The 17867-nt window shown below is 36.8% G+C and overlaps 1 protein-coding gene across 2 annotated transcripts in view; it reads left to right on the forward strand.

Moving 5' to 3' along the window:
• Nucleotides 1–16912, forward strand: part of LOC131370375 (glutamate receptor ionotropic, kainate 2-like) — a 45202-nt gene extending 28290 nt beyond the window's left edge. For both annotated transcript variants that reach the window (XM_058417670.1, XM_058417671.1), the window contains exons 7-16: nucleotides 2688–2831; nucleotides 4265–4372; nucleotides 4586–4699; nucleotides 5960–6166; nucleotides 8295–8518; nucleotides 10874–10992; nucleotides 12889–13106; nucleotides 13376–13601; nucleotides 14236–14486; nucleotides 15254–16912. In XM_058417670.1, coding sequence (XP_058273653.1) covers nucleotides 2688–2831; nucleotides 4265–4372; nucleotides 4586–4699; nucleotides 5960–6166; nucleotides 8295–8518; nucleotides 10874–10992; nucleotides 12889–13106; nucleotides 13376–13601; nucleotides 14236–14486; nucleotides 15254–15418 — 1776 coding nt within the window. In that variant the 3' untranslated portion in view covers nucleotides 15419–16912. The remainder of the gene's footprint in view (nucleotides 1–2687; nucleotides 2832–4264; nucleotides 4373–4585; nucleotides 4700–5959; nucleotides 6167–8294; nucleotides 8519–10873; nucleotides 10993–12888; nucleotides 13107–13375; nucleotides 13602–14235; nucleotides 14487–15253) is intronic.
• Nucleotides 16913–17867: the final 955 nt, after the last annotated feature.

Consider the following 17867-nt stretch of genomic DNA (forward strand, 5'->3'; position numbering starts at 1 on the left):
AACGGCATGCAATTACAGATCATAGCACAGGATAAATAAAATGAAGCTATAATTAGTGTACAATTAGAGCCGAGTTGTTTGTGTTTGTGTTGTTTATGTCATAACATGCAATTACATATGGAACTAAACTGGCGATTAGATAGTAAGGAATCGAACAATACAAACAATAAAAAAATAATTTACCATTATTTTCCTTTAACACCATGTCCCAAAGTGCCTTATTCCCTATATACGACACAGCAGATTGCCAATGATTATAAATGAAATTTAATACACACAGTTTTATCCTTTGATCCACATACTTCATGGAGTAACACCCTCAGAGCAGCATGTATCAATCTACCCTCTTCTGCATACATGAGCTCACAGACACCTGTGATTGGCTAGCATCATTATGATTGACAGGGGAGACTGAGTATGCCCCTCCCACTCAGAGAACCCAGCCGGTTTTGCTCCCAGACAGATGGCTGTGGTATTGTCTTCGAGCTTGCAAGCCATTTGAGAGCGATTTTATAGTTACGTTTAATGTTGTGAAATGTCCATGAAACAAGTTAGTTCCTGTTATCACTTACTTTATAGCAGCTATAAACAGTTATTCCCTCCCTATCCTCTTTTGTTTTCTGAATTGTGAATTTAATAAAGATAAAATCAAAGCTTCTTATATCGGTAGGAGAATGTTGGACATGGAGCTGCCAGGCAGGAGGCAAAGAGGAGGTATATGGATGTAATAAATGAGGATATGAAGCTAGTGGGTGCAAGTGTTGAGGATGCAGAAGATAGGGATAGGTGGAGGGAGATGATTCGCTGTGGAGACCCCTGAAGGGAAAAGCTGAAAGAAGAAGAAGAAGAAGAAAATCAAAGCTTTTCATGTTTCTGGAAATACAAAGAGCAAAAAATCTTCTCCATCCTTAAGATGCTCCCTACTTACTATTACAAATGATAAAATCGAACAATTAAACAACCCCCCCCCCCTTTGAACAGAATTCAACTATTTTCTTTTGGCATTATTTTCCTTTCTGCCATTTATTTCTGATTATTTAAAACATTTATTTCGTCTCAGTTAACAGCTGTGTAGCTGGAACACATTCTGCCTGCTATATATATTTAAAAAAAAAAGAACGATAATATGTAAATGTAAAACAACAGCAGCACCGAGCAGATGTGAAGAACACTCTGGAGAATCTCTCTCTCTCTTTCTGAAAGTTGATGAAATGCTGAGTGGTTTAAACTGTTAGACCGTGCCAACATTATAGGACGATTTTGACAAGCTGTTATATGAATTTTCTGCTCTAATAACTCTATTTCCTTTTCAGCTTAAATAAACTCTGCGTTCATTATATATTTATATTTCCGTAGCATGTTTCTGTTGTGCTCAGGGATATAGCGGGAGCACACTTAACAACTCAAATCAGAGATCTTGTTTATTTATTTATACCGTAGTCACAGAATAAAATTGCATCCCCCAAATTGCATGCTAGGTTTTTCAATCTGATCTGAACTCCAGATAGAAAAGGATGATTGCAGGAGCATATTAACTCTAAAATCTCCTTGAACTCCTAAAATTGAACACTAATTGTCTTTTTCTCTGAGATTAGTAGAGGCTAGCATGCTTTCTTTACTTGTTAGCTTGGAGCTGGATAACACAACATTAGCTTTTCTATTTTTATAACAGTAGAAATGGTTAAATATGAAAATGCCAGTTCTAGCTACCTTCGAATCCAGTATATAGTAGCTTGAAATTATTTCTTTTACGTCCTTAATAGTGCACTGTATATGAAATGAGTGTGTGTGTGTGTGGGGGGGGTATCATTTTAACCTATATTTGCATAACTGAGATTTACAGTGTTTAATTTGCATACAGTTAATTCATTTATGCATGAAAAGTCTTCCTTGAACCTTCAACCAGAAAATAAAACAGGTATAGTAATAGACCCCCTTTCGTATTAAAGTTCACATGACCAAACAGTAGTTGCATTTCCTGATACAAAATAATATAACTCAATAGTAAAAATGTCACTCTTGTGACCATTTGTGTGATGGACTTCTGGATGAATTTTTCCTGCTTTGTGCTCAGTGTTATTCCAGAAAAGTGAGCATGATACGGTTAACGTGGATAAAAATCTAGACTCCACATGATAAGCTTCACTCCTTACTTCTTACTACACTGTTAATAAACTAACCATGAATAACTGCTATAGGAATTATGACTACAAACTCCATCCATGGTGTCACTGTGCAAATCTTACTTTACCAAGAGCAACAAAAATAAAATATATTCAGCCATTAAATGGTGTCATATCTGTTCATGTTAAAGAAAGTAGTTGAAAAGGATGAAGGCATGGCCAGGGCTCGGGCTGGCACTGGAGGTTGATGAGAGAAAGGCATCAACCCACACTGACAAATACACATATCACAAATTGCACTCATAAACCGCCTTAAATTAAGTACAAAAGCTGAAACCCAGCATGCTCTGGCATTGTGGTCCAGATCTGCATATTTCAGGCTTGTGCTAAATGCTGGAAAGGTAAAATATCAGCACCAGAGTGTGCACCAGTGTCCTTGTTTGGTAAATAACGCTTGAACACAGTTTCAGGGTACATTTATTTAATTTCTTGTATCATGCCTTTGGTGTGTGTTAATTAATTTTATGTATCTTGCCTTTGGTTTGTGTGTGTGTGTGTTCACAGACAGATGCAGCTCTGATGTATGATGCAGTGCATGTTGTAGCAGTAGCTGTGCAGCAGGCGCAGCAGATCACTGTGAGCTCTCTACAGTGCAACCGACACAAACCCTGGCGCCTCGGTGGGAGGTTCATGAGCCTCATTAAAGAGGTACCCGCTCACGCGCACACACAGACACACACACACACACACATGAAGATGTACTGTATATACTGTACAAAATAGAAACTATTTTGGGTAAAATTCATCAAGGAAACAAATAATAAAAAAATATTCCATGTAAAAAAATCAGTGTCTGTCATTCAACAGTTATGGTTCTGTAGTGAGATGGACAAAAAAAAGTTGACATTAATTTGTGTCGGTCATCTGAATTCTCATCATCAGTATCATCCTGTTGTGTGTGTTCATTTCTTCGCCTTGAACAGATGAACTGGATCATATTTTATGTCCATCAATCATTTTTCATTTCCTTTATTTCCTCTCTAATTTTAAAAAAACATCCTTTGATGTTTTTTTTTTTTAGATGGTATTATCGTGGGCAGTTTGTGTGAAGGCCACACACTGCCCCATCCTTTCTTCCTTTGTTACACCCTCTATTTCTTGAACTTCAACCTCTTTGTGTGTCTCTGCCCAATACTCTGACAGCTTTGAAGTCAGACTTCAGAAAGAGACACATTTCAGAACAATGAACATATCTTTTCAGTACTGTGCTGTGCTCAGATGTCAGCGCGATACACAACAGATTATGCTTTTGGTCACACTTTTATTATGGGGGGGGGGTACATTTGCTTCTAATGTATTCAGTGTGGATTTGGGGGTGTTTGTGTTTGGGTGTATCTTTGAGTATGTGTGTGTGTGTTTGGGTTTGATTATGGGTGTGTGTTTGGGTGTGTGTGCGAGTGTATCTTTAGGTGATTGTTTGGGCGAGTGTTTAGGTAAGTGTTTGGGTAGTTTGAGTGTAAGTGTGTGTGTGTGAGTGTTTGGTGTGTTTATTGGGCTTTGTCTCAGGTTAAAGAATTATGTTGCTACATGACTCGGGGATGAGTCTCTATGGATTTATTCATTCATCTATCCTTTAAACAGAATGTATACACTCTGATACCCAGGATACACTCTGGGTGGGAAGCCTGTCTAGGACAGAAGATCAAACTCTCTCTCACACACACACACACACACACACAAAGCTATACAAAGCTATATTAAACATTTAATATTCAGTTCAATTTTATTTTATTTGTATAGCGCTTTTAACAACAGACATTGTCTCAAAGCAGCTTTACAGAACATAAGAAACAAAAAACATGCAAAAAGTCCTAGATGTTAGACAAAATCATCCCTAGTGAACAGGCCTGAGGTGACTGAGGCGACTGTGGCAAGGAAAAACTCCCTTAGATGGTATGAGGAAGAAACCTTGAGAGGAACCAGACTCAACCGGAGAGTGTGATATGAACAATGTCCTTTCTGCAGTTATGTACAGTTCTATATAGCAGGTTTCTTCACCATCAATGTTTTACATCATTCACATTTTTACAGCTAGAAGAATTTAAAGCATGTAATCAAGTGTGTCATTATGTTTCTCAAAGGCTTCGTGGGACGGTCTGACCGGACGAGTTCTCTTTAACAAAACCAATGGCTTGAGAACAGAATTTGATTTAGATGTGATCAGTCTGAAGGAGGAAGGACTGGAAAAGGTACTGTGTATTTGAAATTTGTGTATGTTATATATATATATATATATATATATATATATATATATATATATATATATATATATATATATATATAACATCTGCAGACATTTTACATTTCTTTATGTAATGTTATATAAGCCTAAATTTTATATATTTTATTTTTTATTCATTTTTTATATATTTTATATATGCCTCTGTCTATTGCATCAACAGATTGGCACATGGGAACCTCTGAATGGCTTAAACATAACAGAGCAACACAAGAGTAAAGGGGTCAATGTTACAAATGCTTTGTTCAACAAATCACTGAAGGTTGCCACTATTCTGGTAAACACACACACACTTTTAATACACTTTTAATTAAACTATTAATACACACATATCACACGCATATTATTTCACCTAGGGATTAACGATCAAATTAAATATTTGAATGGATTTTTGTGATTGTCTCTAATCCCAATGCAGAATATATGCATCCCTGAAATAACTTGGACTGCCATTCAATGGCATTTGATTAATTTATTCATTTTTTAATTGATTAATTCACATCATTTGACACATCTTAATCAGATCATTTTTTGAGGACAGAATTTTATATTAATAAAACACTTACATAAAGTAAATGAGTATGAAGTACTGAAACGAGTATAAAGTAAAAACTGTATTTTTAACATTATATTTATTTATTTATTTATTTATTTATTTATTTATTTATTTATTTATTTATTATTTGTTAGTTTTATTTTTTAAATAATAAAAAAAACTAAACTAAAAATTATAATATATATAATAAATATAATATATGTAATATACTAATAAAAATAATAAAAAATTGAAACTAGGAAAAAATATTGTACATTACATGTTATAATTTTATGATGTACATTTAGTATTAAATGTTTTTTTATTTAAAAAAGCATTATGCATTTAAAATCTCATCATATGAGACTTTCTTTTAATTAATTAATTAATTAATTATCCCTTGCGTTTATGATTTTCTATGTAATATTAAGTGATTTTTCAGCTCACATTTTTTCTGTCTTAGAGGCAAGTATTTGTCTTTAAATTCGATGTTTTAAACGCTATTTGAAAACCTCAAAAAATGAGAATTCTCCATAAATCTCCAGGCAAGAAAAATCTGGCAACCTCAGAGGCATGATCATTTTAATGGTAATGATAAAGATAATTTTCATGTGAATAACTTTACTGCACCACCCAGAAAAGCGAATTAAGCTGACTCTTAATACGAGGAATATTAAAATTAATAAAATATTCATTATATTCAGAGGAAATTCAGTTCCGAACTCTGATTAATACTTGCAGGTGGCGATATCTCGAGCTATAAAATGAAAAATGTGGGTCTACATCCACAGCTCCCAGTCACAGCAGCACTCACTGAGGGTTTTTTCATTTGAAACCAGATTATAAAACCTCCTATGATGGTCATTAATGATTATATTTTTTGTTCATTCTGCAGTCTACCAAAGAAAGATCAAGCTCCTTTTGAGTAATCCCCAGGATAATATGCCACTGCACCTAGCTCTGAGCCTAGCCTTTCATTCCTCTACTGTCTTATACATACAGGAAGAACCCTATGTGATGTTTAAAAAGTCGGATAAGCCTCTCTGTGGCAATGACCGCTTCGAGGGCTTTTGCGTGGACTTGCTGCGTGAGCTCGCCGCTATTCTAGGATTCCGTTATGAGATCCAGTTGGTGGAGGACGGGAAGTATGGAGCAGTAGAAGAGAGCACAGGCCAGTGGAACGGCATGGTGCGAGAACTTATAGACCATGTAAGTCTTTGTTTTGGTTTCACACTTTTGGATGGTTGGGAGTTCAAACCCAGACCTGGCATACAGCCTGTGAGCAAGACTCTTTAAATGTGAGGTAATGTAAGGTAAATAAATGCCATAAATGGGCATCACAAGCAGTTTTGGGGAAATAACAGCTTACAGTATTATCACATAACAGGTTTTATCACTAAATAGGTAATACTAATAAAATAGTACTGAATCAGGTGAAAAAAGACAGAAGACAGTAAGCCCTGTCATTCATTATGCTCTTGCATTGTTGCTTAAAGTGCTTGCATTTGGTCCATGACTGAGTTGGTACACACTCCTTTCTTTCTATGGGTCTGATCATCCGAGACTTCTACCCATTTCTGTTGTATAAGATGTATAGCAGTGTATCTGTTGTTTCAGCTTTTCAGCACTCTTGCCTACATAAATGATTTTAAAACTTAAATATAAGGCACACACACACACACACACTCACACACACAATGTGTTGCTGTTGTAGCTGAGTTCATGGTCTTGGCCTGTTCTCACTAGTATTTGGGCTCTACTGCACATAAATTGTTGATCAAACTTCACATCTAGTTTTAGACTCACACATGAAATACTCATTCTGTGTGAGGGTTTCATTTTATGACCATTCTAATACCTGTCAGGCCACCACAACCCACCGTAACATTTTCAGAGCTCCTTAGAATAGTCTTGTATTGGAACTGTATTGGATAGATGAAGACCATTGTTCTGAACGATCACCTCAGCAGGTGGTGTGATGATGGTGATGGAGAATGCTAATATGTCAGCACAAAGTTTTCCATACAGGTGACTGTAATGGCAATGGTATATCATTTATATCATTCTGTAATTCAATAATACTGTCATGCTTTGTGTATTGAAAGGGTAGTGGGTCATCAAAGGATAAAGCTGGTTGTCAGGGATAGGAAGTGACTGTCATGGATGTGAAGACCACAACAACAAAATAGTAAAAAAAAAAAAAAAGATGAGAGATTCAAATCTGAATCAAAGACACGAGGAAGAAAATGTAGCTATGAGTGAAACTACAAGAACAAACATCAACTCAGAAACATCACAACAACAAAAAACTGACATCATGGCACTACAAACTAGAACTTATAAAGGTGCTGAGGGTGATAGTGGTTAAGACATGGCATGCTGGGGCTGATAGTTCACGGACCTTTGGCCACTACCATGACAGTGGTCAGTCAGAATAACTTCATAATAACAGAATAACTTTGTGTGGAATTGAAGTGACTCTTCCCTCTGAGGGGACAAATGAAGCCAAAGCATACCAACAAAATGCTCTCGTCATTCCTCTGTCTTTTCAGATGTTGGCTGTCTGTACTTTGTACAATTCTTCTACCATCCCATTCTTAATTGGGACTTATGGGGAATCTTAGCCCTGAGAGATAATGACATCTGGAGGAGATGGATGAGAGCTTGGCAGGTTGGAAGAGCATTGTTAAGCTTTTCTCCAGGGACCTTATTAACAGACTCTGTAGCCAGAGCGTGTCCATGTATAAAAACAATATCATCCAACACAGCAAACACTGCCGAACGATCTACTGATACAATCCTTTATTATACCACAAATTAGCTCTGTGATCAGGTGAACGCTGGAAGCTTAGTTCATCTGAATCCTCGTGGATGTCATCAGGTTGTTTAAAAGGCACATAACATAGCATCAACATTACTTACTCTCAAGGATAATGTGTTTATTGATGTCTGTTCATGTAAAAGTCTTGAGCCATGTCTTACACAGTAATATCTATTGTCATTAGTGCCACTGTTTCTATTACTGCTATTTTTTAAAAAGTATGTAATTTCATATCTTATGTAAGAAAGTAAATTTGATATTATAGTTTAAAAGTTTGTGGAAAATTTATTTGCATCTAAGAATCCATGCCTTGCAATAAACATATTTAAAAACTAGCATATCAATTGTTGTGGTCTAAAGTGATAACATGCTAAATTTTGAATTAGGATTTCATACAGTGTGACCTGAGGAATGCGAGGCTAAATTAGCTAGACAACAAGAAATGAGTCTGTTATTTGAGGGTTATGAATCAATGTTCCTTAATTGCTTGTCTCTCTTTGCTGTTTTGTTTAACAGAAAGCAGATCTGGCAGTGGCTCCCTTGGCGATAACATATGTGAGGGAGAAGGTGATCGATTTTTCAAAGCCCTTCATGACTCTTGGCATCAGCATCCTGTACCGCAAACCCAATGGCACAAACCCTGGCGTCTTCTCCTTCCTCAATCCCCTTTCCCCTGATATCTGGATGTATATTCTGCTGGCTTGCTTGGGTGTCAGTTGTGTGCTGTTTGTCATAGCCAGGTAACATGTCAACATTGGTAGAGAAATTTTTATTTTCAAAGTAGAAAAATTCTCCAAAACAGCTTTGTACAGTATGCTCTTCCATTTTTTTTTAAATCGCAAAACTTTTGAGTGGCATCTCACTTCTGTGAGCCTCAGAGGTATTGTGGTTACAATTGTGTGACACTCGGAGTTACTGGCACTATGATACTGAAAAAGAAAAGCCACAATTGTCACTTAAGTTGGTTCAGAATATGCATAGAACAACATTTTAATGATGTTGGTGTATGTTGGGTAAGTTTAGTTTGTCTGACTCTTGGAGACCTTTGCACATTACTAACAAAATGTCTGCTATGATTTCTTTCTATTAATATAAAAGACAGGCTAATTCCTTGTAGGAAAATCTACAAGCCAATTAAAAACAATCATAAGAAACATTATCAGGGAAAGTAAACACTACAAGGGGCTATACACACAGACTACAACTATCTTCACACAGTTAGGTATTCTCTTTACACTGTGCTGTGAAAAAGTATGTCTCCCCTCAGGATTTCCTCTATTTTTGCATATTTGCTACAATATATATATATTTAGATCCTCATACAAAATGTAATATAAGACAAGTAGAAGAAGAGTGATCCACTGCTTTTGATAACTGGAGATCAGGTCATTGTGGAAACATTTTCCCCACACGTTTGGTTTAATTAGTTTGAGGCAGAATTTTGACTAAGCCACTATAAAACCTGAAATTTTATTTCGTGGAGACATTCAGAGGTGGACTTGCTTTTGTGCTTCGGATCACTGTCTTGCACGATTGCATGTAAACTTCTGATCACACACTGACAGACATTCTCCTTCAGGGTTTTCTGGTATAGAGCAGAATTCATGCTGATATCAATTATTACAAGTTGCCTAAGGCCTTGAAGCAGTAAAGCATCCCTACACCATCACACTACCACCACCACCACATTTAACTCTTGGTATGATGTCCTTATTAAGGAATTCTGAAGAAAATATTCCACTTTTGACTCAGAAGTTCATAGAATTTCATTCCAAAATGCTTGGCAGCCATCAAGGTGATTTTTTGGCAGATGAGTCTTGGATAACAGTGGTTTTCACGTATCTGCTATGGATAATAATTTCGCCCAGTTTTTTTTTACTAATGCTGGAATCATGACCTTATCTGAAGTGAACGAGGCCTGCACTTCCTACCATGTTCCCGTGGGTTCTTTTCTCACTTCCTGGTTGACTCTTGACTCTATAGATGGAGGCCAGTGACTTCTGGGAAGATTCACAACTGTTTCAAGTTTTCTTTTTGTCATTTGGAGCTAATGGTGCTCACTGTGGAGCCGCAGAACCCTAGAAAAATCTTTTTCATCTCTTTTGGAATTTCTGTTGATCATGACATGGTGTGCAACTTGTAGGTTACATCACATTGCTGGAAAAGTTATATATAAGTGATGTTTAGATTCAGAATGGCTGGCTGAACCCAATTATTATAGAAATGAAATGTAGTTAAGAGAAATTACTTTTTCACACAGAGTTGGTGTTGGTTCCAATTGGTGTTGGAAACAATAAATGTCAGTAAACGAAATGATCATTTAAAAAATTGTATTTTGTGTATACTTAGGTTGTTTTCATCTTTTTCTGAAGACCTGAAACCAGCATGACAAATGTGCATAAATAGAAGAAATAATGAACAACACCGTTTTTATGGCACTGTATATTAATGTACATGTTGTGTTCCAATAATTCTGGGCTTGACTGTACATCGCAGGTTCTCAATTCCAGTCCTACACTATCAGGGTTTGGTGATTAACCTGCTCTAACACTCTATACACAGCCTGTTAATGAGCTGGTCATATGAATTGGGGGCCTTTGATCAGTAAAATCAGTAAATCATGCTGGATTCTTGCCAGTCAGGGCTGGAGATGAACACACATGAGTTTACATATCTGTTTCTCTTTCAGTTGATGAATTTCGGTAATCCAAGAGACATATGTACTTTACATTTAAGAAGAAATATCTGCTTTGTAGTCTAGTCAAGGTGGATTGCTTGATCATTTAATGACAGTTATTACAGTAAGAGCTTATTAGACAACAGAGCTTCGGCCACTAGAAAAAGAGTGGTAATTAATTGATAATAAATCTTTTGAATGATTTAAAAGGAAGGCACAATTAGCATAAAATTAATGTTACTGAAATAGTCAAGTGTTCTACCAATTTTGAGATAATAATGGAAAAATCCATTTAACAGTAGTGACCATTATAATAAATATAAGATCTGTTAGTATATTGATGGAAAGTTGTTAAAAGGAAAACATTTCTCTTTAATGCCTGTCTAATCGTCTTTTTATCTCTTTTTCTCTGCGTCAGGTTCAGCCCATATGAGTGGTATAATCCTCATCCCTGTAACCCTGACTCTGACATGGTGGAGAATAACTTCACTCTGCTAAATAGTTTCTGGTTCGGAGTTGGGGCTCTCATGCAACAAGGTAGACGCTTCAGCCTGTCTGTGCTACTTATCTGGCTCACTGTAGCCCAGTCGGCTTCTTTGGGGCCCCCGTTTGGTTTAGAGCTGGTACTACAGGTTGCAAGGGACTCTGTGTGTTAAAAAAAAAAAAATAAATAAACACAGGGGCTCTGTTAGTCTCATTATACATGTAACAGGCTGATGCTCAAATTCACAACATACTCATATTTTACTGCATACTCTTACACTTACATGCTTCATTGCAGTTCCTTCAGTGAATGAAAATGCTAGAAATAATAATTAATTAATTTCCCATTGAGTTATATAAAGTATTACAAATTCCTGATTAATGCTGTTTCCCACTAGCACAGCAAAACAAGATACACTGAAAAATTAAGATTAGCAAGGCATTTCATGGTTTACTCATTAGGTAGATTTTCATTTAAGCAGTTTCATTTATAGCCAAAGCATAACATACACACACACTTTGCTAAAAAAACAAACAAACAAACATTTAGTTTTCAGTTATGAGTTTCAACCAAAAAATAATGACACCAGAAAACATTGCAAAACAGCAGCAGACATGGCCTAGCTGATCTTGCTTGAGAAAGCATGGAGCTCAGTGAAAATATAGTTCTTAATACAGAAAATATGAAGGATAAGACTGCTATACACTCCACTCTAGGGAATAAACACTACAGAGTCCCTTGCCACTGTGGTTTGCCCCATAGAGGTCAGTGGGAAGTGGTGACAAGGTTTGAAGTTACCTTGGGTGCATGAAAGTAAAACCCAACAAGGTTTTCAGTTGGGTGAGAGATGAAACCTCTATTCTATTCTACATTAGTTTCAGCAGCTCATGTTATTTGGACAGAGAAGAAAAAAAGTAGATGGTTCTCCTCATCAGTGTCTAGTTTCAACCTTAACAACTGTCCGTGTACTTATTACTTATGGTGTACTTATTTTCAACAATTAAGAGTATTCTGTAGGTAAGTGCAAAGCTAATGTCTTTTAAAAGTAAACAATGATACCAGTAAACAATGAAGAGAAATAAGGAAACTTTAGGGCTTTTCACACTGCACTGAACCCTGGGTTCTGATCGTTCTAAAGCATGCTTTTGGAGAAACATTTCATCACATGTGTAGTTTAGAAGTGGGGTTCACATGTGTAGTTGAGAACCAGCTGTTTATGAACCACAACTAGCATAGCTTTTGCGGTGTTATCCCAGCACTGTGGTGTCAAACGTATACAGATGCTAATGTGAAATGTTGTGGTGTTAGAACATTACGGCTAGATGCTAACCAACAGGCACCAAATCAGTAACTGAACAGCACATGCTTCATATCATGTAAAATCTGGGACATAGCAACACTTAACAAAAATATCTTCAGGCAAAACACTAAACATCACAGGATATCAGTGAACACCTGGTCAGCTACATGGCAAATTTAAATTGACCAAAATAAATCAGAAAGCTGTGAAAGAGAACAATGTTTGAGTACTTTTATAACTGATGTGAAAGTGTAGGACATTATTTTATTCAGTTCTTGGGGCAAATGGTTGCAGCAGGGTTTAGGAATGTAAAGTGTGAAACTTCAGATTATGAAGATTTAGGATTAACTGTTAATCCTGGGTAAAGTATAAGCAGTGTGAAGCCTCAAACAACATAACCCCAGGATTAGCCAGAGTTTACCATCACTCAGAGCAACTAGTTCATGTATGAAAGTCATTTTAATTTAGAATATACCTGATTCATGATGAAGGATTTAGACCTGGATGTAGAAATGGAACCTACCAGGTAAAATGTCTCACTCTTTACCAGGTCTTCCTTCTTCCGGGTGTCCATTGTTTTATTCTTTTTTAATCGTTCTCAATCCTGTTCTGCCATTTGCTCCCCTTTCTAATGTACTGTCCTCTACAGGGTCTGAACTGATGCCCAAGGCTCTGTCTACCAGAATAGTTGGAGGAATCTGGTGGTTCTTTACCTTGATCATCATTTCATCATACACAGCAAACCTCGCTGCCTTCCTCACTGTGGAGAGAATGGAGTCTCCTATTGACTCAGCTGATGACCTGGCTAAGCAGACCAAGATCCCCTATGGTGTAGTTGAAGATGGATCTACCATGACATTCTTCAAGGTGCTCCAGCTAAAATCAAGGACAGAGTTCTTTTTTAGCAGTCCAGTTTCATCTGCGTTAGATGCATTCCCTCAGTCTATTTAGTCAAGCTATTTAGAAGATTTATGCCACTTTTAAAATTCTAAGACAAAGACCAAGACCCTGTCTTGCAAGAAAAGGAAACGAAATGATTTGAAACTCACAAAAGCAATTTCTTCATGGTAATTTCGCTATTAACTTTTTAAAAATGAAATAGCACTAAATATTTTCTTTATATTCTCCTTATGTAGAAGACAAAGATCTCTACTTATGATAAGATGTGGGAGTTCATGAACAGCAGGAGGCAATCTGTGATGGTAAAGAGTGTAGAAGAGGGCATCCAGCGAGTGCTGACTTCTGACTATGCATTCCTCATGGAGTCCACCACAATTGAGTTTGTCACTCAGCGCAACTGTAATCTCACCCAGATTGGAGGCCTCATCGATTCCAAAGCCTATGGAGTGGGAACACCTATGGGTAAATACTACAAAATCTACCCGGAGTTCATAATAGAACTGTGGTTTTTTTTATGCTTTATCAGTTTTATGTTACAATTTGAACTTTAGGAAGACTGAGTAGCTGGAATGAGTAATTCAGGTTCTACTAGATGACCATCTCTAAAAGATGACCATGTCATCTATAACATTACTGCATATATGTTGTGGCAGATATGTACAGATATGAACATACTCACCATGTAAATTCACTAATATATTAAAAATGTAAAATTAACAAGGTATAGGCAGAAAATGACAGGGTTTTAGATACGTTATTGAGTTCCTAGCACAGGTACAACCTATTGACAAGTTATGGTCATGTGACCCAATCATGATATTGCCTTGGCCACATGGACTACAAGCTTATAACAAATTAACCAGTTTGTATTAAAATGAGGTGTAACAGTGTAACAGTGATATCTGTAACAGTCCATCATGCACACAAATCATTTCTGTGACTTATACAGTGATAGCTTATCCTGTACAAATCGCTTATAATCACTACAGACTGGCAACATCACTTAACAACCATACAGTTTGTCCGGAAATCTTATCCCATCTGTATTGCACTGACTCCTTAATTGAACGAATGGTGATGTGTTTTGTCCTCATAGGCTCTCCTTACCGAGATAAGATCACTATAGCGATCTTGCAGTTGCAAGAAGAAGGGAAGCTTCACATGATGAAGGAGAAATGGTGGCGAGGAAATGGTTGTCCGGAAGAGGAAAGCAAAGAGGCGAGTGCACTGGGAGTGCAAAACATCGGGGGTATCTTCATCGTGCTGGCTGCAGGCTTGGTCCTCTCTGTTTTTGTGGCTGTGGGGGAAGTGCTATACAAGTCCAAACAGAATGCACAGATGGAGAAGGTAAGGGGACATGTTTACACATTTTAAGATTATTAAAATACAGGGCATTGCATTATTTTTTTTAGCAAATTACTACTAAGCTGGGGACTGCCAATTTTGAAATATTTGCCATACAATGTGCTACTATGAGGATAACTAATATTCAAACCTCTAATGCTTGTTGGTTCTTATAGAATGTCCACAAACCTCTGGCAAAAAATGGTATGCTATGAATATCAAGGCCTTGTGAAAATTCATTCTCAGCCCTCATCCTCTCTCTTAAAACTGTTTAGTCCAGCCCTGTTATGAGATCCATTCACTTCTGAGCTAAAGATCAATTTCACTGTTAGCACCATTGTGACACTTCTGACAGTCACAGCAAAACAGACATGATGAAATTGAAGTCCAGGTTTTTTCCTTGCATGCAAAGTGTGCCTTTTTTTCCATGTGTACTTCTGTAATCCTAGTTTTCATTGGCTGTTCAAGAATCAATCCAGATTCAAGTTGTTGATCAATACTGTATATGCTAAGAGTCGAGTCAAAAATCAATGTTTGATTCACTTCTGAGTCATTTTGACTGGCTAGCAAATAGACTAGGAGACAATAAATTAGAGTGAGTTCCCAATCGTAAGTCTTGTGTGTTTTATTCCCTGTGCCACACTGACTAGCACAGCTTTTGTGGCTATAATTAGGCATAATTCATGAAATATGACATAGAAAGCATGTGTTTAACCACTCTTTACTCATTTTGTTTAGTTTCTTCTTCTTTTTCTGCTCTGATTTTCCAGCGATCGTTTTGTAGTGCCATGGTGGACGAGCTAACAGTGTCTCTGAAGTGCCAGCGGAGACTCAAGCAAAAACCTCAGCCTCCCACCATTGTCAAAACTGAGGAAGTGATAAACATGCATACCTTCAATGACAGAAGACTGCCAGGAAAAGAGACCATGGCTTGAGGGTCATCACTTCCCTGCCTCTCTCCCCTCTCAGGGAGGTGTGAGAAAGTGTGGGGCAAGAGAGAGAGCCTGGGGCAGGAATCAATTCCGCAATGCCTTTGGGTCCACCTGGACCAACCCAGCTCTCGTCCTCAGAGATGTTTCCTGTGGAAATCCAGATACCTGGGCAAAATAGATCTGTAAACCTTTACGGAACTGCATAGCAAATATATCAGCTTAAAGTCTCTTGCTATGCCTCACACTGTTAGGAACATAAGAATGAGATTTTACTACTTGTTCTTACTGTACCAATATCCATTCCAGTAGATGTTCCACATCTCCCTGGATGGAGAGCCTCAGAGTTTGAATAATACCATTTTATAATAGTTCCATTTATCAAATTCAGTTTGTGTTATGTCTGTTTTTAACCCTGATTTCTGTATAAAAAATGAAGAGGACTTTGAATGGGACTTTGAAAAAATTGACATTGAATGTGTATGAAAGTTGTTTAGGCAAAAGCAACTTTTTAGCTAAACATACCCTAAGCTACAGTGGCCTCAAACTGCAAAATGCATTAACGAACCAAAAACACAACATTACTGCTGGAAACACACTCGTTTTACATGGTGTCTGAGATCATATATATTTCACCAGTATGTTTTCCAGTTAGTTAAGTTTATTATGATATTAGAGTAACAGGATTAGTGTAGAATTAATTCTTGCTTTTGTTTGACCCAGCTTTCTTTAGGGGGGGTTTCAGTATTTCTAAGAATAGCTTACAACTCCAGGGTTGGGGGTTTGATTTCGACCTCTGGCCATGTGTCTGAGGAGTTTGCATGTTCTCCTTGTGCATCAGGGGTTCCCTCTGGAAACACCAGTCCAAAGACATGCTTTATGGGCTGATTGGCATCTCTAAATTGGCTCGAGGTTCCCCATGATCCACTAGGATTAGCAGTATACAGAATGGATGGATGGATGGATGGCTGGCTGGCTGGCTGGATGGTTGGATGGATGGATGGAAGCATCAGTAAGCTCATAATTCCTCTTACTGTAAACTTCTAGCTTTTCATTTTCCACATTTGTTTTCAAACTAATGCACACTGTAGTAACAAGCATGTGATGTTTAATACGGAACTACTGTTTTTGTTTTTGGTTAATGCTGGCCTGTTTTTGGTTTTGCTGCCATGTTTACGCATTTGTTTTTCAGGTTGTTGTGATTTCTGATTTGTTGTCCGTGTTTTTTGGTTTGTTAATATGTTTTGCACTTACAGGACACTGTACTAGCTATTCGTGAGCTACACCTTGTATGTTTAGTCGTCTTCAGACATGGGAAAAGCTAATAAATAAGTATGTCCTGAGAGATTTCTGGCTGACACAAAAGATTGTAAAACAGCAAATGTTGTAGTTGTTGTATGAACTAAACGGACAATTGAAGCTTAAATTTGATTGTAATTTGACTGCTTTTTTTCACTGGCATGAATGGAAACATCATAAAATTGTACTGGAATCTTTTCAGAGGGAATTCAACATTTTATTGTATTGTAAAATTTTGCAGATATGCTAGCTTAAAGGTAAGCTGGATTCAGAGTGCAAGATAAGCAAGTGTAAAATATAATCTTTCTTCTTTCTAAACCTGGAATCAAACCGCAAACATACATTCATATACATGAGTGGATTTCACCAGTTGACCTTGTTTAAACATTATTACTTCGATATGGTTAGAGAAGTAAAAACTCGACTCTAGAGATATAAAATAAATGAATGACGAGGAATGACCATGAGTACTAAATCACAATAAGTCAATACACAATACACAGTAAATGCATGAATGACCATTTCTTTCAACTTGCATTCAAATACATTTTAAATCAGTCACTAAACAATGTAATGAAACCCTTTAAAAAATGAAGCTATTATGATTTAAAGGTTGGTTATAGTGACATTTGGGATGACAGACTATAATTTCCAGGTCAGAATCTAGAACACGTCCTTTTAATCTACATTAAATCTGTACTGATGGATTGTGAACATGTACTGACATGTGGAAACACTGAATTTAAAAAAAAATGCAGCAGTGTTCATTTATACTGCACACTTAATACATTTATTATACTTGCCAGGCCGGAATAATATATTTTACTACAGTTAGGCATAGTGTTGTTACAAACCTAAAATTCCTACCACAGTAGCATTACGCAAATGACACCTGCTAAGAAAATAAAACAGGAAAGTATAAAGTATTATACCAGATAAGGAGAAATAGAATAACGCATAACACAGTTTGACAAATAGCCGTTTGACATCTACCATAATAAGTTAGTTAGCAATAACAATTCTACATCCTTTCACATTATTATTATTATTATTTTTTTCTAAATACACAACACTGTACATTGCTATAGAGTAGGACTGTTTGGAGAATAAACCAATTTGCAGCTCGATATTGCAACACTGTGTTTATGTATATTAT

This window comes from Hemibagrus wyckioides, linkage group LG19 (genome assembly GCF_019097595.1).
Source record: "Hemibagrus wyckioides isolate EC202008001 linkage group LG19, SWU_Hwy_1.0, whole genome shotgun sequence".
In the NCBI taxonomy this organism is placed as follows: domain Eukaryota; kingdom Metazoa; phylum Chordata; class Actinopteri; order Siluriformes; family Bagridae; genus Hemibagrus; species Hemibagrus wyckioides.